The sequence below is a fragment of the Oryx dammah genome, unplaced genomic scaffold, assembly GCF_014754425.2.
Source record: "Oryx dammah isolate SB20612 unplaced genomic scaffold, SCBI_Odam_1.1 HiC_scaffold_14, whole genome shotgun sequence".
Taxonomy (NCBI): domain Eukaryota; kingdom Metazoa; phylum Chordata; class Mammalia; order Artiodactyla; family Bovidae; genus Oryx; species Oryx dammah.
Genome location: NW_024070198.1, coordinates 18,325,697 through 18,352,899, shown reverse-complemented (window position 1 = coordinate 18,352,899; position 27,203 = coordinate 18,325,697). Strand labels below are relative to the sequence as shown.

Sequence of the window (27,203 nt, the reverse complement as noted above, 5' to 3'; positions counted from 1 at the left end):
CCTGCCTACTGTGAATTCAAATGGCTATCTTAGAGAATTCTACTGATTAATGAGTAATGTTTATTCCTACTTTGCAGGGGAAATTCCTCTTCCCCTTAGGTCTGAAATGATTGGGCATTGTCATCTACTTTCTTGTCTGAAAATGTAGATAGGTAAAAACAAGTTATCCTTTCTCACAATGCTGTGGGTGGGGAATTAGGGCAAGTTCAGCGGTGGGGGGAGGGGGGATGGGCGGGGGCGGGTGAGGGGCGGTTCTTCTGCTCCATGTGACGTCAGCTGGTATCACCTCCTCAGCTGCAGTCAACTGTTGGTGGCGCCAGACTGGGCTGGAAGGCCCACAGAGTCTTCGCTCGTTTAGCTGGTGCCTCACGCTCTTCCATGTGGCCTCTCGCTGGGGCTAGATTGCCCTTCCTCAGAGCATGGAGGTCTCGAGGAAGTCAGACGTCTCAACTGATGACTGGCTTCTCCCAGAGACAAAGTGGAAGCTGGTGGGCCTCTTTAAGGCTAGACCCAGAACTGGCCCAATCAAGTCAAGTCACAAAACCTGAGTCAGGGGAGGCAAAACAGATTCCACCTCCTGATGGGTGGATTAACATGTGCATACAAAGAGGAAAGAAAATGACGGCAGCCATCTCTGGAGATCAGCTGCCACATCTCTTTAACCACTTCACTCACTCAGAGGTCACATGCTTGTTTCTCAACCTTAGATAAACCCCGTGTATAGAATGCTCTTCTCTGTCTCTTTTCCCCTACAGATTGTTTTGCCTCACAATCTCCATTCTAAAACCTAGTATCTTCCTTTCATTCATCTTACGCTCTCCCTGAATACTTGTTTCAGAAAACTGTATTCCCAAGCACACAGCTCAAATTAATTTTTATTAAAGCTTATTTTATGTTCTGTTATGATAATGATCACTAGAACTTGTAATATACTCATATTATAAGTTGACAACCCTTTAAAATCTCTTCTGCAAAGTGCCAGATGGCAAATATTTTCTACTTTGGGGCCATATAGTCTGTTCAACTACTCAGCTCTGTCATACAGGAAAATCAGCCAGGGAAAACATGTACATGAATGAGGAGGTTTGTGTTCCAGTAAAACTTTATTTACAAATATAGGCACCAGGCCAGACTTGGCACAAAGGCTTGGTTCTGTTGATACCTGCTTTAGACTAAGGGGTCCATTTGTCTTTCAGTGTATTTTGTCCAATGATTAGCTGTTTGACTTTCAGAAAGTCTGAAATTCACTTTCTTCCTCTATGAAATAAGGATATTGAAGTAACCTTCAAGAAGCAACAGTTAAAACCAGATATGGAACAACTGACTGTATCAAAATTGGGAAAGGAGTATGACAAGGCTATACATTGTCACTCTGCTTATTTAACTTCTATGCAGAGTACATCATGCAAAATGCTGGGCTGGATGAATCCCAAGCTGGAATCAAGATTGCCAGGAGAAATATCAACAACCTCAGATATGCAGATGATACCACTCTAATGGCAGAAAGTTAAGAGGAACTAAAGAGCCTCTTGATAAGGGTGAAAGAGGAGAATGAAAAAGCTGGCTTAAAGCTCAACATTCAAAACTAAGATCATGGCATCCAGACCCATCAGCTTATAGCAAATTGAAGGGGAAAACATGGAAGCAGTGACAGATTTTCTCTTCTTGGGCTCCAAAATCACTGCAGATGGTGACTGCAGCCATGAAATTAAACGACACTTGCTCCTCAGAAGGAGAGCTATGACAAACCTAGACAGAGTATTAAAAAGCAGAGACATCATTTTGCTGACATAGGTCCATATAGTCAAAACTATGGTTTTTCCAGTGGTCATGTACAGATGTGAGAGTTGGACCACAAAGAAGGCTAAGCACCAAAGAATTGATGCTTTCAAATTGTGGTGTTGGAGAAGACTCTTGAGAGTTCCTTGGACTGCAAGGAGAACAAACCAGTCAATCCTAAAGGAAATCAATCCTGAAAATTCATTGGAAGGACTTATGCTGAAGCTCCAATACTTTGGCCACCTGATGCGAAGAGCTGACTCACTGGAAAAGACCCTGATGCTGGAAAAGATAGAAGGCAAAAGGAGAAGGGGATGGCAGAGATTGAGATGGTTAGATAGCATCACTGACTCAAGGGGCATGAATCTGAGCAAACTCCAGGAGATAATGGAGGACAGAGGAGCCTGGTGTGCTGCAATCCACAGGGTGCCAAAGAGTCAGACACGATTTAGTGACTGAACAACACAGAAGTAATCAACATTACTCTGAAATGTTGTTCTGAAAACACCACACATCTTTAAATAACCTTTGCAGGAAATTCCCAAAAAGGCCACAAGATGAGTTGTTTCCCTGAGACAATGTCTCAGAGCCCTGCTGGTATTTCCACAACTTTGCATCTTTCCAGGGATCTCTGTGTCTCCATAGGTCTGCGTACCCTACCTTCTGTGGGTCTCTCTTTAAGAGCAAGTCTCTTTAGCTGTGTTTGCAGTGTTTTTCTCTCTGTTCTCAGGGTTTTACTGCCCCTCAATTTCAATTCTGTACATTCTTGCGTGTCTCTCTTGCATTCAGATTTTTCTGTACATCTATCTCATTTCTCTGCATCTCTTCTTGATTATGATGTTGGATAGCTATATATTTTTTTCATTATTTCCTTTTTAATTAAAAAAGTTCCCTATTCTTAATTTTTAAAATAGTGTATTTTTCAAATTTTAGAAAATTTTCTGTTTATGTACAGTGAGATACTTGTAAACTATTTAGCATGGTATCCAGTGTATAGCAGGTCCCCAGTAAGCGTTACATCCTTTTATCTGGCTTCCCCTTTATGTAGCTGCCTAAGTTTTTTTTTTTTTTTTTTTCCACTTGGGCCAACAATTTTCAACAGGAAAAAAAGGTTGGTCCTCTGTTTTTATCTAGAAGACCTTGCTACTCTCTCACTCTTACCCAGGACACCCACTCTCGACCTACTCCATGTCATTACCATTCTTGTACATATTTGGGGAACTAATGAAGGTAGAAGGTCAAAGTCCAGGCAACAGACTGGAGGCTCAGTTGGCTTTGCTCTGCCACCCAGTGATGATCTGGTGCTTCCCGAAGGCTCCTTCTCTTTCATTTGCTCCATAAGTATTTTCTGAGCACTCATTATACCCTAGGTGATGGGGAGACCAAAGTGAACGCAACTCACAGTTTCTTCCCTTCTAAAGTTCATGGTTCACAGGGAGAACTGGACGACAAGTAACCAAACCAGAGTAGGGCAGAGGATGCAGCGACTGGAATATAGACAAGGGGAGGGTCTCTCGGAGATGCCTTTCAAGGTGAGACCTAAAGAATGAGAAGCCGCCAGCCCAGGAGGGAGACGGAGGGAGAATGTTCTGGTCAGAGGGCTGAGACCATGTCTGCTGGACCATTAGGAACTGAAAGGAAGCTGGTGTGTCTGGAGGAGGTCAGCGAGGCAGGTGGCAGACCACGTCGGCTCCCAGGCCAGGCGTGATAAAGGGTCTGGGTTTCCTTCCAACATAGTGGGAAACCACCATGGAGTTTTAGGCTAGAGAATGGCTGATCTGATTTATGTGTTAAAACGATGACTCTGGCTAGGGTGTGGCGGAATTCGATTGGTAGGGGAAGTAGGGAAGCAGAGAAAGGAGGCTCTCCAGAGATGGTGGCCGTGGAGGAGGCAAGAAGAGAAAGGATTTGAAATATTTTAAGAGGCAGAAATGATGGGAGTGACTGATGAATCCGATGTGGAGACAAGAGGGTGGGAGAACCAAGGCTGACACCAGGCTTCTGGCTTTGGTACTTGAAGACCCATTGCAGGGAGGAGGGGACGGAGCGATCAATAGGTCCATTTTGGACGCGTTCCGCTGGAGATGACTGTGGTGCGTGCAGGGGAAGATGTCAGGTAGGCAGTCGGATATATGAGTCTGAGCTTGGACTGGGGGTTTGGGTTGGAGATATAAATTTGGGAGTTGTCAGTCATGGGAATGGATATTCAGCCCTGGGAAAAGGGGACAGAGAGAGGAGAGAGGAGCCCTGGACCAGACCTGGGGACTCCGACATTAAGAGGCAGAGAAAGGATGAAGCACCTATAAAGAGGAAAAAGGGGAGAAACCAGAGAGAAGGAAGGAAAGCTGGAGGAGGATGGCATCCTCAGAGCCGAGAGAGCAGAGTGTTTTAAAAAGGCAAGTGGCTGAGAGCACAGGCCACTGTGCCAGGTACTGCTGAGAGTCCCCAGGGGAAGGCAGTGAAAAGGCATTCTGTTTGTGGCCTCGTGAAAGCCGCCAACGGCCATAACAAGTTGAGATATAAATTTGACTGGAGTTAGGTGTGTTGCGTAACATGACTGGAGTTGAGGTGGAATGTAGATGGCGAGTGTGCTAAGTTGCTTCAGTTGTGTCCAACTCTGTGTGACCCTGTGGACTGTAGCCCACCAGGGTCCTCTGTCGATGGGATTTTCTAGGCAAGAATACTGGAGTTGGTTGCCATGCCCTCCTCAAGGGGATCTTCCCTACACAAGGATTGAACCCCTGTCTCAAGCATCTCCTGCACTGGCAGGTGGGCACTCTACCACCAGCGCCACCTGGGAAGCCCAGAACGTGGATCGGGGTGAGGTAAATGGGCGGCAAGAAAGTGGAGACTGCTTGTGAAGACAACTATTTGAGTTTCGTGACAAAGGAGAATAAAGAAATGTAGAAATGTCTCAGTGAGTGAGAGATCACGGGTAGGATGTTTGGGGATGAGAAACATTATTGTGTGTTTGGAAACTCAAAAGTGATCACTCTAGAGGGTGAGAGATGGTGCCTTGGATTTTTTTTTTTTTCAATAATGATGAGAACTTACAATTGTGTAACTCTTCACAGTTTACCAAGTGTTATCACACACAATGGCTTATCTTCACAGACTTGTAGATGAGGAAGCTGAAGCTTAGAGGAACGGAGTGACAAGCGCAAGGTCAGAGCCAGGAAGTGGCAGGCCCAGGACCCTGCACCCAGGCTGCTCTTCTTGGCCTGACCCCCAGGCCCCTCCCTGTCCACGGCAGTGGACTGGCACAAAACTTGGCCAGCACACTCACAAGAATGGGTCGCGCCCCACTGGTGTCTCGCAAGCAGATTTTTAAATTTCCACCAAGCCAATCACTTGTGCCTGCTGGCCTAGCCTTTGATATTATAAAGTCACAGCTACTTTTCAAGAACAGGGGACCCTGTCCCACTTCCTAAGCCTGTTCAATTGAGCTTCAAAGCCTCCTGAATTTCTAGAAGTGCCCAACAAGCTCAGGCAGGTGTTAGAGGAAACGTGAAACCCCATGTACCTCACATCCATCTCCCCACCCCTGCTGTGGGAACTGACACCACAGAGGGACCGTGACTAACCTCTCACACCCGTCTCCAGATCTGTAAAATCCTAGGACTGTCATGGGGATGATATGAGGTAGGGGTTATAGAGTACTTGGAAGGATGCTTGGCACACGGTGACTGCTCTATGAGTGCCAGTCCTGATGCTTTTCCGGTATTTGCTCACTCATTCACTCAGGCACTTGCTGGGCACCTTCTCTCTGCCAAGCATGGCTGTAGGCGCAGCAAATGCAGAGATGCACACATATTCTTCCTGGGCTCCAGAAGCATATGTTTTAATGAGGGGAAGCAATGTTGGAACACAAACAATTCTGCCTTGAGGGAATAAACGAGGTGCAAAATGCGGTGGGTGTCCAAACAAACGATCACATCTAGGCCAGGCAGCTGGGCAGGCTTCCTGGGAAGAGGGGAGAGCAGGGAGAACAACCCCCACCTGAAAGGCCGGGTGGTAAGGAATCAGCTAGAGCGTCAGCTCCATGGAGCAGAGCGGGAGGGCATGCGGCTGGCTGTCCTGGGGGAAGACTATGAGAGGCTCTGGTGTCAGGGCAGCAGAGCCAGCCGAGGGAAGCCCTGGTGGAAGGAAGGAGTGGCAACTCTGTGCCCCACCCCCAGCCTTCTCCCTGGGTTGCTGGGACCCCCTGTGTAGGAGCCATTGGTTTGGCTTTGTGTCTGTAGCCCCTAGAGGTGGTGGTGGACACCGTGGCCAAAGTGTCAGGTTTCATCCCAGGCTGCCTGGTAGGTTTGGGGAAGACTCTGTGGCACCCTGAGCCAGCCTGGCACCTCCACCTCTCTACCCCTTAGAGAATACTTGGGACTAGTACCCCCACGTGGTTCAAAGGAGAGATGATCCAGGGTCATCTGCTACCCCAGGGTCACCACCCCAGGAGCTTGTGTGACAACCCACCACCCCACATTCAGGGTGAAAGGACTGGCTTCCAATAGGTGTGGAGGCCACGACCTCTCCCCCACTGGGAAGTGGCTCCTGGGGGTGGTAGAGGCCTTCCAGGAGACCCAAGGGACAGGGGGTGCGAAGGAGGGGTGTCAGGGCTGGACTTTCTATGGTAGCTCCTCAACCATAGCCTGGAGGATGGGGCCCAGCCCACTCTGTCTGTCCCCTGAGGTGAGTTAGACTCAAGGCACTATTTTAAGAGCAACAGACCAAGAAGGGCTCTCACACAGCTTTTAGTCCAGTGCCTCTTAAATGCTGGCTCTGGAATCCCTTGTTTAAACTGCATTTTATGGAATGTGATGCGTAAAATAAAATGCGTGCATGTGTGTTTAGTGACTCGGTCATGTTCAGCTCTTTGTGACCCCATGGACTGGGATGTTTTCCGAGCAAGAATACTGAAGTGGGTTGCCATTTCCTCCTCCAGGGGATCTTCCCAACCCAGGGATTGAACTCATGTCTCCTGAATCTCCTGCTGCATGGCAGGCAGATTCTTTACCGCTGTGCTATCAGGGAAGCCCCCAAAGTAAAATGCATCTGCATAGAAATGGCTCTGGATGAAACTGAGCAAAGAGGGCCCGAGGCCCACCCCCACGTGTGTCCACACATTTTGTGACCCTGTGATTCAGTCCAACTCTCGTTTTGCAGAAGAGAATCTCTCAACCTAGAGAGGGGAACTGACCAGCCTAAGGTCCCAAAACTAACCTCTGAAAGAGTCAGGACCTGCAGAGAAGCAAGTGAAATCAAGGATGCGAAAGTGTTTTATAAACTGTGAAGTGTAGAGTTATTATCTCCACTTTATGGCAAGTTCTTGGGCATTTTCCCATGTCGCTATTTTGAGAGAGGTCACCAGAAAAAAAAAGGACAAAGAGCGTTGGCATCACAGGCAGTGTGGGAAAAGGATTGGACCTGGAGACAGTCATTTTAGAAGCCTTATGCTGCCACGTACAAGCTGTGCAGCCTTAGACAGCCTACTTTGCCTCTCTGACCCTCCGTTTCCTTTTCTAGAAAAATGCCTTCTTTACTATCTTTCCGAATTACTGGGGTTCAGGTGAAGCAATGCCTGGGAAAGTGCTTGTAGCCAGGCCTAGGGCCCCAGAACTAGACTGTCTCATGAGGAGCAGTACTGGTGGTAAACGAAGACCTGAAGGCTTTGAGGACTAGCATTTAGTGCCCAGAAGGCACTTGCTGTCCCTGAGGGCTTGAGCCAGCTGCTGACAGGGCGGGAACCCAAGCGTTCCGTCTCTGCTGCCTAGACACATCCCATAGGTCATACAACACCCCGACATGCAGCCCTCAGACACTCTTTGTCAAGGCGTCAAAGGCACGACCTTCCATCACTGGGTGCTGACTCAGCCCCCAGTGAGCTCAGCTCCCCTTTCGCACACTGTGGATGCCAGAAGGTGCCTGGCCAGTCACTCAGCACCCCCTAAACTTCACTGGCTCTGTGTCTTGGTGACGAAGGAGAGGGCCAAATTGGATGTGTTTCAGGAAAGCAAGAAGTGATTTCTCTCAAGGACCTTGGAGAGTTCTTTCCTCCCTCCCCACGGTGAGCTCCGCAGGGGACGTCCAGCAGCTGGCAGCCGAACTCTGCTCAGGATGCACACGCTTGGGCTAAAACAAAGGCAGGAGCCCGGGGACTAATGGATGGGGGTTGGAGAGCCTGGCAGGTGTTCCAGGAGGAGGGAGGAGTCCTCAGACATTCCTGGCGGTGCTGCCTGGGGGTGACCTTGGGCACACCACTTTCTCCAGGTGGAAAGGCGACGGGAAGAAATGAACCACGGGACACCTAAGCCCTTCTGACTCAGCTATTGGGCTCTGAGGATCCACTCAGTCAACAAAGATTTATTGAGCACCTACTGTGTACCAGGCACAGTGCAGAACAAAGGAGACAAAAAGTTCTGCCCTCGTGGAGCTGATATTCTAGCGGGAACAGGGAAAAGATAAAGAGGAAAATAGAAAATGATCAGCTAGTGGTAAAAGCCATGGGGAGGAGAAGGAGGCTGAGGGGTAAGGGATCCTGGGTGATGGTGATTGCAAGTTTCAGAAATGTGGGAAGGAAGGCCCCATCAAGAAGGGACAACTGAGTGAAAGTCTGAAGGATGTCAAGGAGGGAGACAGCCATGTGGATCTCAAGGAAGAGTGTCCTGGGCAGAGGGAACAGCAAGTGCAAAGTCCTTGAGGCAGGAGTATACAGCAGGAAGGCCAGTGTGGCTACAGGAGGGGCAGACAAGAGAGAGATGAGGGCTGAGGAGCAATTTAATCTTTTGCTTTGTTCCTCAGGAAAAAAAAAAAGATCCACCTGATGACTTTAGATGCATTCATAATGCTACTATTTAAGAGATTAATTCCAAACCTCAAGGACAAAGCCTTCTGCATTTCTAGGGCTCATTTACCATAGGGCCCTTGGGACAACAGAGGGAGCCTGGGTTCAAGTCCCAGTACCTGACACTAGCTGTTACCTTGGGAAGGGGCTTCAACCTCTCTGAGCCTCAGTTACACTGCTCAAGTTCATCAGTTGCCTCATCTGCAAGATAGGTTAGTAATGCAGCCACCCATGCCTACCTCTGGAGAAGGCAATGGCACCCTACTCCAGTACTCTTGCCTGGACAATCCCATGATGGAGGAGCCTGGTGGGCTGCAGTCCATGGCATCGCTGAGAGTCGGACATGACTGAGCGACTTCCCTTTCACTTTTCACTTTCATGTATTGGAGAAGGAAATGGCAACCCACTCCAGTGTTCTTGCCTGGAGAATCCCAGGGACAGGGGAACCTGGTGGGCTGCCATCTATGGGGTCGCACAGGGTCGGACACGACTGAAGCGACTTAGCAGCAGCAGCAGCATGTGTGCCTCACTTGATTATTGTTAAACTTAAAGTAAAGGTCTCTCAGTCGTGTCTGACTCTTTGTGACCCCATGGACTATACAGTCAATGGATTTCTCCAGGCCAGAATGCTGGAGTGGGTAGCCTTTCCTTCTCCAAGGGATCTTCCCAACCCAGGGATCGAACCCAGGTCTCCAGCACTGTAGGCAATTCTTTACCAGCTGAGCCACAAGGGAAGCCCAAGAATCCTAGAGTGCGTAACCTATCCCTTCTCCAGGGGATCGTCCCGACCCAGGAGTCGAACCAGGATCTCCTGCACTGCAGGCGGATTCTTTACCAACTGAGCTATGAGGGAAGCCCATTTGTTGTTAAATTCAATGAGATCATTAATTTGAAAGTGACTTTTATGTTGAAATGGGTAAGATAAATGTCACGTTGCTTTTTGTTTTCTTCAGCAAAGCCTATGATAAGGGCTCATCACTGGCTGCCCACTCCCCTCCACCACCCTGCTCCCTATATTGCATCCCACGTGGGCCCTGTTGACTCTCACTTTGCTTAAGTCCACCTCTGATTCAGGGATGCTCATCAGATGCCTGGAGTCTCCAAGACAAGGCTGCCAAAAGTTCCCGGGAATGTTCTGGGACTGGTGTGTCCCCACCCTGGCCTGGCCAGGTGGGCTCTGGTCGGGTGGAACCAGGTGGGCCCAGCCACTCCTCCCCAACATTCCCCTCCGCCTTCCTGCAGGTACAACGGCCCCAACCTGGTTCTGAAGTACGACCGGGCCCAGAAGCGGCTGGTGAACATCGCGGTGGATGAGCGCAGCTCCCCGTACTACGCGCTGCGTGACCGGCAGGGCAACGCCATCGGGGTCACAGCCTGTGACATCGACGGGGACGGCCGCGAGGAGATCTACTTCCTCAACACCAACAACGCCTTCTCGGGTAAGGGCTGCGGGCCTTGGGCCTTCCCTGCCCCCACCTTCCTCCTCCCATCACCAGGTTGCAGTCACTGGCTTCCCCAGCCCAGGCCCTGCCACCTCCAGGACCTCGGTTTGTCCCAGCAATGACCCAACAGCGACACCCCCAGGAGGCCCTTTCTTCTCTTATGCATGAAGCTTTTTCTCATCTCCCAGCCCCTGGGCCTGGTGATAGACGCCGTGAGCAGAAGACCAGTCCCTCTCCCTCAGACTTTATGTCCTGTTTGCCCTCCAGTCGCAGTGGGCCCCGCATCCCCCTAGGTAACCGGTCCTCCCTTCTTCCCCAGCTCCTGACTCAGTCATTCAGGACTTCTCACACGCATCACCCACAGATGACCCGACCTCCTGGCATAGATCCCCATGGTGCTTTCAGGGGGCCTTTCTAAAATGCTCTGAAATCCTTCAGGGGTGCCCACAGTGTTCAGATGAGCTCATTTTTTCACCCCACATTTCTGCTAAGCACCTGCTCCCTGCCAGACAGGAGGCCCTCGGGGCTGGGGACGCAACTTGGAGGAAGACAGACCTGGGGCCTGTCCTAGCCCAGAGCAACAACCCCTTGTCACTTGGGCTCTTGTGTAAATGTAGATTCTGCCTCAGCAGGCCTGGCTGGGGCCCGAGAGCCTGCCTTGCTAACACACTCTCAGGCGATACTGCTGCTGCTGGTACAGGGACCACACTTTAAGTAGTGATGTCCTACATCCCAAGGAATGGCTGAGGGAAATTGCTGCCCAGAAGGCTACATAATAGTAACAATGATGATAATAACTAATATTTTAGTGGCACCTACTCAGTGCCAGGGTGGGGGTCTAAGTGCTTCCTCTTGTTGTTCAGTTGCTCAGTCATGTCTGACTCTTTGAAACCCCATGGACTGCAGCACACCAGGCTTCCATGTCCTTCACTGTCTCCCAGAATCATCTCATTTAAGTCTCACAACAGCTCGAGTATGTAGGTCCTGGTATAGCCCACTTTATAGTTGAGGAAACTGAGGCACAAAGAGGTCGCATGACTTGCCCAAGCCACACAACTTGTACACCCCAAGATTCAAACCCAGGTGTTTGACTCCAGATCCGTCCTTTTAATCAGCACGCTCTATAGCCTTACTCAATACAAGGGCCTCGGGACCTAGTAGAGAGCCAGGCTCGCAGTTGGCGCTCAGTATTCCATGAGTTGGGAGGCTGTATTCTTGGGGCTGCAGATGGAAGTCTGCTCCCATGGGGCCATACATCTGCAGGGAAGTCCCAGGCCACAGCTTCCTCCTGAAGGATGCAGGGTCTCATGTCCCTGTTGGGCCAGGTTGGACATGCCCTGGACTCTTCCAGATGGGGGCACCCTCTTGGGTTGGTCTGGACCACACTGTGCTGTTCAGACTTGCGAATTCACTGTCCTGCACCCTCCCAACCTCTTGGAGTCAGGGGGTCACCTGACTCTGGGGACCACCCTCCCTGCTTACACACACACACACACACAGTGGCTTTACCCTGGCCTATACTGTTGCCCCTACTGGTGTCTGAAGACAAGCCAGGATCCAGCCCCAGACTGCCCTTGCTGTTGAGCCCTGCCAGTTGCCTGAATGGGAGGGGATGGGGTTGGGGCTGGTGCCAGAAGGAGGGGCAGGGGCAGGCAGAGCTGACTGGCTGACAGCCAGCCTTGTGCAGCCAAGAAACAATGAGCCACAGCCCCGAGTGGTGTTTTATGGGTTTTCATCTCATCTTGCCACCAAGTGAGGCCTGAGAGATAGTAATTATCCCTACACAAATATCGAGGCATGATTACCCAGCTGGATTTACTGCCCTCTCTCCAACCAAGCCAAGATTGGATTAGGACACAATTAATTGATGGGCTGATCCACTCTTTAATGTGGGGCAAGGTCAGGAGGGGAGCAGCGGCAAGGGATGCTGTGGAAGGTGTGAGTCCCCGGCTGGAGGGAAGCCGAAGTGGGGAGGACTGTGGAAGGGGGTGTTTAACACTGGCTCGGCGGGCGTGATGCCAGAGGAAGGGGACACACTCTTCCCAGTCACTGAACACAGAGCACCTGGGCTGGGACCTGTCAGGTGTCTCTGAAGCGGCAAGCCCTCCCACGCTCTTTGAGCATTTCATAGTGAAACCAAGAGCCAGGCTGCGCGTGAGACTTCCCTGAGGAGCTTTAACACTCCCAGTTCCCAGGGAGCATCCTGGTCAGTCCCATCGGAAGATCAGAAAGCTCTCCGGGTGATTCCCCTGTGCAGTCAAGGTTGACAGCAATACCCCAGAGTCATGTTGGTTCCATGCTCAGCCTAATCATCACCCCATTCACTCACTCATATATTCATTCACTGGATACGTACTTATTGAGCACCCACCATATGCCAAGCACTGTTCTAGGCACTGACGATGCCCAGTGAATGAACTGACAAAAGTCCCTCCCTCTCTCCCCAGGGCAATCTTTTATTTCTCTAGAAACCTGACCCCCCTCTCCTGGCCCTGTGGAGTCTTAAGTTCCTCGAGGGCAAGGTCCCTGTGCTGGTCATTTTGTGCCCCATTCTGGCCCAGCCAGAACTTGAACATCCTAAGAGTACAATTAAGACTTAATAAATCAATCCAAGAAGCACAAACAAGGCACACGCCATTAGGCCTATGAGAAGGTTCTCCAACAGAGGAAATATGAGGAGAGGCAGAGAGGAAATATGAGAGAGGTTCGCCTGGGAGAGCTTGGAGCTTGTCCCCCAGAGCTGGGGTGAGGATGACAATGTCCTGCAGCCTCAGCCCCAGGCATGCACCTCCCAGGGGCCTTCTGTGGGTTTGAGTTAATTTTTCAGTTGAGTGATTCAGTTGTTTCATCGACAGTGGGCGGGTTGTGGAGCCAGAACCTTTGTGCCAGGTCAGCACTTCCCTGGGTCCAGCTGGCATGAGGCTCAGCCACTGCCACCCTGCCCGCCCTGAGATCCTCTCCAGGAGCCCCGGCCAGCCCACACCTGCCCATGGCTTGTGACTGGGGCTCCCTCGGCCTGTGCCCAAGCATTGGAGGGACCTGGGAACAGGGGCCCCTCCCTCTCCTCCAGCCAGCCTTAGGACATCAGCACTGGAGTCCCTGGAGGAGGGCTGGGACTCTGCATCCTGGCGGTGTCCTGTAGGAGTCAGCCTGTACAAACCTGGGATCCACCCGTCACTTCCTGAGTCACCTTGAGCACCCAGGGTGCTCGACACTTCTCTGTGTCAACCCCTTCCCCTGTAGAACAGGCAGAATTGTATCAACTTCATGAATTTAACTCCTTCCATAGACTGTATCCAAAGTCTTACCATCACCCACCACACCCCCTCCAGATGTGAGCCAGCTTGCCTTTCTGACCCTTCTCCTCCCCCCTTCCTCTTGCTCGCCTCCTTCCCACCTGAGGCCTTTGCACTTGCTGCCCCCTCCACCTGAGAGGCTTTTCCCACCTTTGTTCCCAGCATTCAGTCCTTCCCTTCATTCAGGCCCCTTCCCGCCACTCAGTGCTCTTAACTTGCTTTATTTCTCTTTGGAGCACTCCCTACTGTCTGAGAGGGGCTGTAAATTTGTTGCTCACCTTTCTGCTCTTCTGCTAAACACCATGGGGACAGAGACATTGTCTTGTTTTCTGCTGTATCTCCATGACCAAAGAAATTCTTCTGCCACTTAGTAAACATCAATGCCTATATCTGACCGAACAGCTGAACTAGCGAATGAAAATCACTTATTATGGTGTCTAGGATTTAACCCATGCTCTCTAAGCAACTGCTGTTATAATTCTGTGGCCTGAAGAAAGGCAGAGACTTTAAAAATGTCCAGGACAAAGGCGCCCTGGGCCTCCCTCCCAGCTGCTTGAAGGAAGAGAGTCTAGGAGCAGAAAGAAGAAAGGATCATCATGTCAATAAGACACCGCACAAACGAGGGTGTCAAGTGCACGCAGCTCAAGGGTTAATAATTGGAAAGTAGGTAAGAGGGAGGGAGCAGGACTGACCACAGTCCCAAGAGGCCCGAGCAAGGAAAGCAGCCGAGGGCTTAACTGACCTGGAAAAGTACTGCAGTTTCAGGCAACACTGAAGGCAGTGTTTCAGGCAACACCACTCTGGAAAAATGAGGTAGGAGTCTATGCAGGACAAAGAGGGATAAGAGCCTGCTCCAGCACCCCATCCACAAGCCAGGAACCCAGGACCCCCTGCAGCTCCTGTTCAGAGCCCATCCCTCCAGGGTCCCGCACTGACTACCCAAGCTGTTGTTCAGCTTGGCCCTGAGCTCTCCTGCCCATGTGACCTGCCCGGGGTTACAGCAGTGTGCTGGTAGATGGGCCAGTGTGGACTGTGAGCCCCACAGTTTATTCCATTCATTCATTTCAGCAGGCTGGTCACTGACCATCTGCCATCTTCAGTCTACATACACCTCCCTCCTCTTCTACACAAATACTACTACTCACAGTACTGCCCCTTACTTTTTTATTTAACAACTGATTTTGAACATTATGTCACAGCCACACACAGACAGCTTTCTCGTTCTCTTTATGGCTGTATAGTACTCTATTATATAGATTTGCCATTCCCTGAATTGGCCCTCTCTTGAGGAATATTTAAATTGCTTGCAAACCACCGAATGAATAAGCTTGTACTGCGTGCCATTCTCCACAGCTGCAGGTGTGTCTGTAAGGTAAGTTCATAGAAATGCAACTGCTACATCGAAGGAGTATACAGGAGCAGTTTTGATAGGCACAGCCAAATCGTCCTTCAAAGGGACAGTCCTAATTACACTCCCGTCAGCCCGCATGCCAGTGAGCATCTCCCATACCGATACTCTCAGCAACTCATGTCATCATTTAAAAAAATATTTGGTAATCTGATAGTGGGGAAAACTGGCATCTAAATTCAGTTTTAATTTTCATTTTTCTTAAAATGAGTGAGGCTGAACATATTTTTATATATATTTGGGTCTCTTGTCTGCTCAGAGCCTTTGCCCATTTTCTTCTATTGATTATCGGCCTTCTTCGTATTGATTTGTAACACCTCCTTATGAATTAGGGAAACCAAGCCTCTGTCTAAAGCCTCTGTCTGTAATACAAGTTGCACGTAGTTTCTTCTTGTTTATCATTTTTCTTTTGCCTTTGTTCATGGTGGGTTTTGCAATGCGGAACGTTTTTGTTTTTATGAGCTTGGATTTATCACTCTGTTCTCTGATGGCTTCTGAGCTCCGTATTATATTTAGGCCTTCAGTGGGGCTTTTGTAACCTCTCAGAGAGGAGGCATCAGTCACTGTGCCAGAGAGAAGAAAGGGAATCGGGGGCGCCTTGCACTTTCAGCCTCTTTTGCCTCCACAGCAGATGAGCCGTCTGCATGGAGAGCACACCCATTGTCCACAGCTCTTCACCCAGGCCCTGTTCCCACAATATCTGCGGATGCTCTGTACCTTGCTTCTCAAAGCATGTTTTGCCACTGAGCAGCACTGGCAACAGCTGGAAGCTCATCAATTTGCAGGATCTCAGGCCCCATCCCAGACCTAGACCAGAATCTGCTTTTTACCAGGATGGCCAGGACTTCTTGTGCCTGGTAAAGCCTGAGATACACTGCCTTGAGGCTCCACTCTCTTTTCCTAGGATCCTCTGAAAAAGTGAAAGCATTAATCACTCAGTCATGTCTGACTTTTTGCGACCCTATGAACTGTAACCTGCCAGGCTCCTCTGTCTGTGGAATTCTGTAGACAAGAATACTGAGTGGGTTGCCATTCCCTTCTCCAGGGGATCTTTCTGACCTAGGGATCGAACCCAGGTCTCCTGTATTGCAGGCAGATTCTTTGCTGCTGAACCATCAGGTACTCCCAGGGAACTCTGCTCAGTGCTGTATGGTGACCTAAATGAGAAGGAAATTCAAAAACAGTGAATATGTATACCTGATGCACTTTACTGTACAGCAGAAACTAAAAATAATAGTTTATAGAACTGAAAATGGATCCTAGGGTCTCCTGATCCCCAGCTATATTTCCCTTGGACATAAGCTCCAGATTTTCAGCTCACCCAGCATGACCCCATTTGGGGAAATGAGCTGATGAACTGCTCAGGCCCCCTGCCCACCACCACCATATACCTCATTTCCATGTGGCCTCAGAAGAAGCAAGAATGGAATATAAGGCTGTCAAAGTAGCACCATAATGAGTATGAACCCTGGGATTTTTCTGGTGGTCCAGTGGCCAAGACTTCACACCCCCAGTGCAGGGGGCCCAGGTTCTAGATCCCTGATCAGGGAACTAGATCCCACATGGCACAACAAAAAAAGATCCATCAAGCTGAACCTAAGACCTCACGCAGCCAGATGAATAAATATATAAATAGTTTTTAAAAAATAGTGTATAGAGCCCTGAAGCCTATTTCCTCAGTCCTAACACAAAAAGAGGTTCCTCAGGGACTGGGACAGCTCTCCACTGGCTCCTACCCAGCTATTTATTTACTTTTAGTTTCTGCTGTACAGCAAAGTGCATCAGTTACATATATATCCACTCTTTTTAAACTTCTTTCCCATTTAGGTCACTACAGAGCATAGAGTCGAGTCCCTGGGCCATACAGCAGGCTCTCATTAGTGATCTATTTTATATATAGTAGTTTTTTTCCTACATCTGTGACTCTGTTCTGCTTTGCAAATAAGTTCATCTGTACCATTTTTACAGATTCCATGTATAATTGATACTACATGACATTTGTCTTTCTCTTTCTGACTTACTTCACTTTATATGACAATCTCTAGTTTCATTCAAAGCCACGCCAAATGGCTTTATTTCATTTCTTTTTATGACTGAGTAATATTCCACTGTATATATGTACTATATCTTCTTTATCCATTCCTCTGTCGATGGACATTCAGATTGCTTCCAAGTTCTGTCTACTGTAAATAGTTCTGCAATGAACATCGGAGTGCAGGCATCCTTTCAAATTATTATTTTCTCTGGATATATGCCCAGGAGTAGGATTGATGTAGGTTGCTCTATTTTTAGTTTTTTAAGGAACCTCCATACTTTTTTACATAGTCCACCCAACTCTTTAATATGTGGGGTGGGGCGGAGGTGCTTTGCACTCAGACCACAATTTGAGGCTCAGCATTGCCACTTAACAATCTTAGGTAAATGGCTTAAGCCCCTAAGCCCCAATTTCTCTCTTGAAGAGTCTATCTTCCTTACATGACTATGGAAAGGACCAACTGAGCTAACGTGAATGAAGCACTCGGCAGAAGTTCTTTGGATTTCCCTCTTCTCCCTGGAATGGAGGAAGGAAGACTGAGGTCTGAAATTATATTGGGGGGTGGGGGTTGTTTGTGAGTGGGACACAGGGAAGCCTGGATTCTTTCTTTTTTAAAATGTCCTTTGCCAGAGCCAGTTCTTTTTTCCCCTAGGGCCATCACTTCTTTGCTGGTTTTCCACTAAGTCTTATAAAGCATTTTATACTTAATGTCACAGTTGTGTTCTGGGGTGTGGCTTATTGAGGATTTGCAGTGGTCATGCTCTGTAATTACCTGGATGATGATGGTGGCGATCATGATGGTGGTGGTCAGGAGGAGGAGGAGGAGGAAGATAGTGGTGGTGATGGTGGTGGTGGTGATGGCAGTGTTTTTATTGTTTATTGAATTTATCATGAGCCAGGTATTGTTCTAAGTACTTTATTTACATTATCTAGTTTAATCCTCACAACAACCTGATAAATAGGCGTTCATTCTCATTATGCCATTTTATACACAAGAAAAAGACAAATTCATGACTTGCCCAAGTTCAACCCAGGCCCGGGATGTTGCTGGCTAGCTCCTGACCCTGCTGCTTGGCAGTAATCTCTTTGCCTTAAGAATGTAGCTGGAGGCTGAGCCCCCAGTATCATATGCACTGGCCCACCCTTCTCTTTGCCACCATTATCAGACTCAAGTCAGGTCATCTCCCGGGGTGGGGGCGGCTCCTGAGGGAGGAGGCACTCAAGCTAACGATCCTTAGCAAGAGCCCTTTGTAGCCCAAACTCACCTTCCCAGTGGCTCTAGGATGACTTCTGGGGGTAGAGTTGGGTGTGCAGATGACAAGATGGTGAATTGAAGACCATTTGCTCTATGGAGACCAGTGCCCTCGATGCGGAACCACTCTGTTTTCTATTTGTCTGGAGACTCCTCCACCTCTGCCCCTTCTTCATCCCCCTCTCACGCCCAAATGTGCCCCCTTCCTGGGACTGAGTCCGTGGCCCTGGGCTTTCCCTTTTACTCCAGCTCCAGCCTCCCTTCCCTGCAAACTGCCATCCGTCATGTCCAGCGAGCTCTTGGGCATGCCTTCTTGGCCACTTTATGATCCCCGAAAATGCCAAGCTCCTGCTCCCACCCCAGCTGCCCCGATGCCTCGCTTCCCTCACTCCCCCACACCGTGGACTTGCTCTGACCCGCAGCTCCTGACCACGCCCTCCCGCCCTGGCCTCTGGAACCCAGCCCTTCTCCCCACTTCCCCCGTTACCTCTCGTGCCTGAGCTACTACAGAAGTGGCCTCCCCACTTCACTGTCTCCCTTGTGAGCCCACACCTCACTCCACTGCCAGGTGAGTCTTCCAGAACTAATGTCTTCCCCAGATCAGAAACCACCCGCGCCCGCTTCGGCCTCAGTGCTGGCTTAGCGGCTGTCTCCCGGCCTGCCTTGCTTCTCCTCCTGCCCCTGCCCAAACCCTCCCCTCTAGGCATATTCAGTGTCCCCTCTGTCTTTGTCTAGGTTTCCCTTCCTGCCCTTAGCACCCTCCTTCCTCCTCTCTACCTGACTAGCCAGGAGTGCGGTGCCCAGGAGTGCGGTGCCCAGGAGTGCGGTGCCCAGGAGTGCGGTGCTCAGATGTGCAGGCTTCGGAGTCAGAAAGACCTGGGTTTGAATCTGTCTGCACCACACACGGGCTCTTGGAGAATTAACCTCTCTGCCCGTCAATTTTTCCATCTGTAAAATGGGGCTATACCACCTCTCAAGGCAGTGTGAGAGTCAAGCAAGATGATGATTGTTAAAAAAAAAAAAAGTGCTTCATGCAGAGCCTGGCTCTACTAGGTGCTCTGCACACGAGTTGCACTGTCGCTCCTCTGATGCTTCACGTCCCGGTTCAGGTGCCTCTTCTGTCATGAAGCCCACCCGATCACTGTGACTGACTTCACAGCATCTCCGGGATGTACTATCCTATCCTCTCTGTGGGGTTCTGCTAGTTGTGGGATCATAGGCAAGTCCCCTTGCCTCTGGTGCCTCAGGTCCTTCATCTGTAAATTGGTCTTGAAAATAGTACTTACCGTGTAGGCTTGTGGCAAGTGCTAGGGAGTGAATGTATGTGAAGCTCATGACATATATACATCACCATAGGAATGTTAAGTAGTTTTATTTTTACTACAGTCCCATGGCATCTCCTTTCTGTAACCCTCCTGTCCGCTAATGAACTATAAGCGCCTCGAGTCAGGGGCCGAGACTCCTACTTCCCTGGGGCCTCTCCAGCACGGGCAGGGAGTGGTGGGCCCCTGAGCCTCCCCCACTGGGCCTTCCCAGTATCTTGCCACCTGGCAGCAACTGCCCTTTCCATTGGGCTGGCTTCAGGTGATGCTAGTGGTAAAGAAGCCACCTTCCAATGTAAAGGACACAAGAGACCGGGTGCGATCCCTGGGTTAGGAAGACCCCTGGAGGAGGGCATGGCAACCCACTCCAGTATTCTTGCCTGGAGAATCCCCATGGATGGAGGAGCCTGGCAGGCTACAGTCCATGGGGTCCCAAAGAATCAGACACAACTGAAGTGACTTAGCATACACACACTGAGGCCTTCAAAGCTCCCTTAGTGCCAACATGCCAGATTCTGGGTAAGATTGTGCCTCACAGGGGATGTGACCTCCAGCGTCCCTTACCCTGCCCTTGAACACCCTCGGTTTCTCCCAGGCCTCTGCTTTCTAGGAATCTCCCGCTAGAAGGAGAGGCCCTCTGCCTTCTCCTTCCCGAGCTGCTGCCCCTGACTCAGTGAGGGACCCTAGGGCAGAGTGCAGCTACAAGGAGCCGGAAGGTGGGAGTACTCGATGACATGGGCCAGGGGCCAATGCTGGGTGTTTATTGCCAGTGCCATCGACCTGCACAGCTCGCTGTTTATCTGTCTTCCTGACACACCTAATTACCCAGGTTGCAGCTGCCAGAGCGTTTGCTCTTCCTAAATCACAGGCTCCCATCCCTCCTGTCGCCCAGGCCTCCAGGCCTCTGCCTGCAGAAGGCCTGCCATTGATTTTGCCGTTTCCATTTATGATCTACAAGGCTCTGCATCACTGTTGCACATTTTACCTTAATTAGTTTATTCTTCGGGGTGTCCCTGGTCAGCTCAGAAGCCAGGAGACTGGAACGAGGGAAGAGGCTAATAGTACGTGTGGCCCGAACGCCTCTGGCCACAAAGCCCAGCATCTGGCCTGATGTCAACACCCCAGGGCAGCAATTTGCACAGAACAGTGCTAGCTCTGCAGGCTGCTAAGAGGTGAGCTGCAAAAAAGGGGTGCCATGGCTAAGTATGTTTGGGAAAGGCTGGCTTATGTGAAATTAAGCCTGTAATATACTGCAAGACTTTTCAAAGTTTTGATAGACTGATGTCCACTGAGAATCTCCAAGTGGGGGATGAAAGGTGCAGTCTTTCCTGAGCTCAGATAATCATAAAATCTTTTCTCCAGGCAGCTCACAGAGACCAGGTTCCACTAAGCACACTTTGAGAAATGTGCTGCTAAGTCGCTTCAGTCATGTCCAACTCTGTGCGAACCCATAGACGGCAGCCCACCAGGCTCTGCCATCCCTGGGATTCTCCAGGCAAGAGCGCTGGAGTGGGTTGCCATTGCCTTCTCCAATGCATGAAAGTGAAAAAAGAAAGTGAAGTCGCTCAGTCGTGTCTGACTCTTAGCAACGCCATGGACCACAGCCTACCAGGCTCTTCCGTCCATGGGATTTTCCAGGCAAGAGTACTGGAGTGGGGTGCCATTGCCTTCTAGCAGGAAGAATCGGGGGTAATTAGGCAAATAGAGGGGGATCGAGTCACCCTAGGCTCGTTTTTTTCCTCTTGCCTAGCTAAGGCAGGGACTCAGAGGTTTGAGAAAATTTTCCCACTGTATGCAGAGGTGCCCATCAGAGGACTGCCGAGCCCCACTGCCGGAGCTGCTTTCTCACCCAGCCCAAGCTTTGGTTGAGTTTAATCTTGGTCAGATTTCAGGGGGAACTAGATAAGCTGAGATGTAGTCTAAAGAGGCCCTGGTTTGACAGAGAAGGGCAAGGGTCGCTCGCTATTGTGAAGGCTGGGCATCCGGAAGCTGCAGAACCATCCTAGGAGGCCCCCCAGGCATTAGAAGGCGATGACGAGGCTGCCACTTGCCTGGGGAACAGCCATGAGTATGGCAGCCCACCGTTCCTCTCCCGCAGTCCTGAAACTCAGAACACTCTGAAAGCCTCAAATGCCTTTTTTAAGTTTGTGGGAAAGTGAATTGATAGCAAAACCTGTCCTGAGCTGATGTGAGCTATTTATGGGCTTTATTTATCCCACTTGGTGTGATATTCATATATTTCACTGCAGAAATATTAATGTGTTTAATTACAGGGTGCTGCCCTGGTTCCTGCTGGGGGTGTTATGTAATAAACAGGGTGTGCATTGTGTTACCTTTCTGAAATGTGAAAGGGAAAATAATCTAAGTCTCTAAACATATCTGTTCCCCAGGGATTGTGACAAGGGCCTAGAGACCCAGGTGGTGCAGAGCAGCCAAGGGCCGCAGAGTTTTCCCCTGCGGTTCCCGCAGCCATGCTGGGAGTGGGGAGGCCAGCTGTTACCCCCAACTCTCAGATGAAGAAACCAAGGCCCTAAGAGGATAAAGAGCTGGCTCAGACAAATGGGAGTCAGGGCTGGACTTGGGCAGAGTCCACACCTGGGCTTCTGTCCTAATCAGGCTCCTCAGGAGTCCCAGTGAGCACCCATGCCCAGCCGCGGCAGCTCTGGCAGACCCCCAGGAGCCCCAGTGGGCCCCCAGCAGCCACGGCAGCTCTGTGCAGACCCTTGGGAGTCCCAGTGGGCACTCCTCCACCAGCCATAGCAGCTCTGGCAAACCCTGGCTTCGGCTCCTCAGCCCAGGTCTCCCCCACCACCCACAGACACCTGCAGGACTCTTGGATCTGCCCCCCGTTCCACTCGGGAAGGGCCTTCCCCTTCATGGAAACCGGTCTCTGCACGGGAGGGTCAGGCCAGGTGGCATGGCTCAGTCCGTGGGCCAGCTCCCCAGAGTCTGGCAAGTGTCCCTGAGGTCAAGTCCAGGCCCTACAGAGAATGCACCTTCCCCTGTGGGTCCCCGTGGTCTTAGGAGGGCCCCATGTGAGGCCACTCAGAGGGCAGCCTTTGTCCCCCTCAGTTAGAGCCCCCTGAGGACCCTTCCAAAAACAGCCCCCACCGGAACATGCTCACGTTCATGCACTCACCCCCTCGCTGTCACGCTCGTTCTTACACTCATTCAGTCTCACACTTACACTGACTCAGTTTTACTCACTCTTATTCTCATACACCCACTCACTCCTGCTTATTCCTACACACTTTCACACACTCTCTCACACACTCAGACACTCTCAACACACCCCTGCAATGCAGGGCTGAAGTCCCTGAAGCACCTCAGAGGGTCTCCCATCTATGAAACCAGAATAGTCATTTCTGTCGAGGACCACCCCCAACTCTGGGGGCGCTGTGCTCAGCCTCTAACCTGAGTTATCTCATCTATCCCTCGAATTAAAGTGGAATGTAGTTATTATTGTTATCCCCATTTCCAAATAAGGAAACTGAGGCTCAAATTGCCCACAGTCAACAACTAAAACCTGAGTCTCTGTAGAACCGAGCCTAAGACTCAGGCCAGTTTACTCAAAACCCCAAGTTTTAGCTGCCGCATCACCTGCTCCCCTCAGTCTGAGCCCGTTGCCTCTCCACTAACCCTTGCCCCATGAGTGCTGACCCCACTGCCATCCAGGTTTCTCCGGCTGTTGGTGATACCCCTGTCAGAGCTCAACTCCCAGCCCCACCCTCCGTCTGGACTCTGAGACCCACCCACTGACCGGGACCATTTCTTCTGAGACCCACATCAGGCTCTGTGATTCGGCAGAGCATGCAGGGAACAGCTCCTGGAGGAAGAGACATTCTTGGTTGAGTCTGGATGTAAAATACTGGCGATCCCAGGATGTCCCTCCTGGTGCCGCAGAAGTATGGTGCAGACTGTGAGATCCTGCCATTGAGGACCAGCTCTGACACACACTAGTGGTCAAACTTCTTCCGAAGTTCCTGAGGCCTGGGCTGGCCATCTTCATAAGTTTCACTGTCTTCTCTCAACTGAGAATAACTGGGTGTCCCCAGGAGAGGGGTCACCACTGCCTGAGGACCGTGAGGAGCATTCACCGTGCAGCAGGTGACCCATCCACCTGTGGCCCCAACACCTGGGGCAGGCACCCCACCGACCACCAGCCCTCTCTTCCTTCCTGCCTGCAGGGGTGGCCACCTACACGGACAAGTTGTTCAAGTTCCGCAATAACCGCTGGGAAGACATCCTGAGTGACGAGGTCAATGTGGCCCGCGGTGTGGCCAGCCTCTTTGCCGGGCGCTCTGTGGCCTGCGTGGACAGGAAGGTGAGTCCAGGGGAACATGGGGGCCTGGGGAGAAGGGAGGCAGCGATGGCCAGGAGGAAGCGCCAGCAGACATCCCCAGACAGAGCATGGCTCGCAGGGGCAGAGCTCAAAGCCGCTCCCAGGGCCTTGCACACAGTAGAAGCTAAAGTGGCAGCCCACTCCAGTCCTCTTGCCTGGAAAGTCCCATGGACGGAGGCACCTGGCGGGCTGCAGTCCATGGGGTCTCCAAGTCGGACATGACTGAGCGACTTCACTTTCACTTTTCACTTTCATGCATTGGAGAAGGAAATGGCAACCCACTCCAGTGTTCTTGCCTGGAGAATCCCGGGGACGGGGGAGCCTGGTGGGCTGCCATCTATGGGGTCGCACAGAGTCGGACACGACTGAAGTGACTTAGCAGCAGCAGCAGCAGCAGCAACATACTTTCACATCCTTTCTCCCCTGAGGGCCTCCCGGCAACCAGGGGCTGTCATCATTGTATCTGCTGGACAGAGGACACTGAGCCCCAGGGTGGGTCAGGGACCTGCCTGAGGACCCGGAATGGATTGGTGGCGTGGCTCAGACGTGAATCAGAATCGGTCAGCTCGTAACCTTGTGTTCATTCATTCAACTCATTTATGAAGTGCCAACTATGTGCCAGGCACTGAGCCATCAGGCCCCCTCCCCATAAATATTTATGGAACAAATGAAGGCATAGCAAAGAGGCTCATGAGCACGTGAGTGGAGGGTTGCCTGAATGTACAAGTACTTCAGTTAATCCAAAGCACCATCGATACTTTCTTGCCCTGCTGGTCCACCCGGCACACAGGTGCTCAACTCAAAGGCCAAGTGAGGAGGGAAGAAGCAGCTGCAACTATCCATCCTGTGAGGGGGCCCCGCCCGGGCATCCCAGCCAACACAGCCAGAGCCAGAGCGTGGCATGGCGGTGATTTATCCCTCCTGTCACCTGCTCCCCTGCCGCCCCTCCTTGGCTTTTACAAAACATCATCACTAAATCAGGGACCCAGCTGCTGCCCAGCTTCCAGGGGAGCGTCTCTGGCCCCCATTGTGGGAGTTGGGGCGAGGGAGCCAACTCGTTCGGGATTTGAGATGGCACCAAGGGGATTGGGGATTCAGAGTGAATCTTCACAGCAGGGGCCTCCAGGCCTTGGGAAAAGGCAGGTGCCAGGTATAAATATTTATTTCTTAACAAGCTGGTGCTAGGAGGAGCAGCCAAGCTGGGCTGTGAAGCCACATTTAGCCCTGACCTGAATCTGTGCCACCTGGACTCCTGCCTGGTGGGAGGAAAGGGGAGGAGGCTCTATGAGAGCCCCAGGGAGTAGGGAGGATCTGGGGGGCGGGGAGGGGCACCAGGCCTGGCCTCTGAGAGGCCTCTTCCATCTCCTCCTGGCTTCCAGTCTCCTTAGCCCCGTCAGGACTAGGGTGCCCCACACCCAGCTAAGGTGGGAACCTTCTCAGCACCGGTAGGAGGGTCTGAAGGTTAATCACAGAGAAATGCACTCTGTCCTAACAAGGTCACCTACACACCCATGCACTTACCCACAGGACAGAGGCACCATGTGAAGTGCAAAAAGAAAAAAGGGGGGAAAAAGACACTTTGGCATGAAGCACAGTAGGCAGGCACTTAGCGGCTCACTCACTCCCTACTCAGACCCAGCCTCAGGGAACTAGAAAGCGCCCCCACAGTCTGTCTGCCATCAGATGAGGGGCTACTGTCTGTGTTCAGCCACCACCTTGGCAACCCCCAAGGCCCGAGAACTGTGGAGAGGTCAAGGCCAGAGTGGAAGCTGAGAGACAGGGATGCAGTGTGGTGCAGGAAAACACAGGAGCAATCGTAAAAATAGGAGTATATCAACAGAACACTAATAGTAATAGCTATTATGCTTATTAAACTAGCCCCGTGCCAAGCTCTGTGCTAAGTGACTTCCATTCACCAGCTTACTGGATTTTCAAATAAGCCAATGAGGTAAATGCTGTCATTATCCCCATTTTACAGATAGGAAAACTAAGGCTTCTAGCACTTAAGCAACTGACCTTGTTACCACATAGCAAGTGATAGGCAAAGCTGGAAATTGAGTCCTGCCTAGCTGAAAATAATCAGACACCTTTTTACCTCCCTGCTACCCTGCCTTTGGGTAAACCTGTACCAAATACACATTTCTAACCACAGGTTCTGTTACGGCCTTTGACCTACTCCTCCCTCAGCCCCACAGCCCCTAGCTGGGGCCTGTTAGTGTTCCTGATTGGTGGTCTCTGGACCAGCAGCATCAGTGTTAGAAATGCAGATTCTCAGGCCCCACCCTCCAGACCTACCCATCAGAACCACTAGGGGTGGGGCCCAGCAGCCTGGGTTTCAACTAGGCCCAAAGATGACTCTGATGTATGCTAAGCTTGGGAGCTTTGCACCAGGTAAAAGTCTCAACCTCTACAGTATGCTGTTCTCTCCCTCTCCCCTCGTAGCCCTCATTCGTTCTCTGCCCCTAACCTGGAACACCACTGCCCTTCGTCTTCAGCTGTCTCATCACTCATCCACCTTTCTGGATCCAGCCCAAAGCCGATCTCTTACAAGAAGCATTCCCTGATCGATAATGATTATGCCTCATGTTTATATAGCATTTTTATCTTTCCAAAGTCCTTTCACATGCGTTGTCTCATTTCATCTTCTCAACGACCCTGCCAGGAAGCAGGGGGGCTACGATTCCCATGTAACACGTGAGGAGGCGCAGCCAAAGTGGGTGAGGAACCTGCCCAAGGACATAGAGTCAGTTAGGTGCAGAGCTTGGACTAGGATCCAGACTGACAGCCCTAGACCAGTGGTTTTCAGGGTGTGGTTCCTGAAACAGCTGCACCAGCTTTACCTGGGAACTTGTTAGAAATGCAGATTTGAGGGTGCCCTCCAGACCCCCGAATCAGAAACTCTGGGGCTAGGACCCAGCATCCAGGTTGCTTTCACAACCACCATCCCCCTGCCCCCTGCCTGCTGCCAGTTGATTCTGAGGTCGACTAAAGGATGGGTACCACTGCTCTGGACCCAAAGCTGCAGAAACATCTTCCTTCTCCTGGAATCAGCTCCCCCGCCCACAATTACCGTGGTCAACTTCACATGTGACTTTCTGCAGTCTTCTATAACTGTAACACATCTACAATTTTTCTGTTTTGTCAACCCAATACACTGATGTAAGGAACTAGGTATAACCGCATTTTATAAATATCCTGATTTCTAGCAGAGTGTATTTCAGTTCATTTGGGCTTAATTGCCCATTTGTCGATGCGATTGCTAACAGCTGGTGGGGTCAGGCAGCGTCACGGTAAAGGCGCACTTTCCCCTTTGGCCCCATCCATTCACTCTTCATCCAGTCATTCCACACACATACACCAAGCTCCTGGGATGGGCAAGAATCTTTCAAAGTTCTCCCTAACCACAAATGATGTTGTAAAGCAGTGCAACTCAGACTTCAGTTTTGCGTAGGGATCATATGGGGATCTTGTGAAAATGCAGATTCTGAT

The 27,203-nt window shown here is 50.8% G+C and overlaps 1 protein-coding gene across 4 annotated transcripts in view; it reads left to right on the top strand.

Annotated features, from left to right (window-relative positions):
• Positions 1-27,203, top strand: part of CRTAC1 (cartilage acidic protein 1) — a 152,764-nt gene that overhangs the window by 85,762 nt on the left and 39,799 nt on the right. For all 4 annotated transcript variants that reach the window (XM_040255155.1, XM_040255154.1, XM_040255153.1 and 1 more), the window contains exons 3-4: positions 9,860-10,056; positions 23,560-23,696. In XM_040255155.1, the coding sequence (XP_040111089.1) occupies positions 9,860-10,056; positions 23,560-23,696 (334 nt within the window). The remainder of the gene's footprint in view (positions 1-9,859; positions 10,057-23,559; positions 23,697-27,203) is intronic.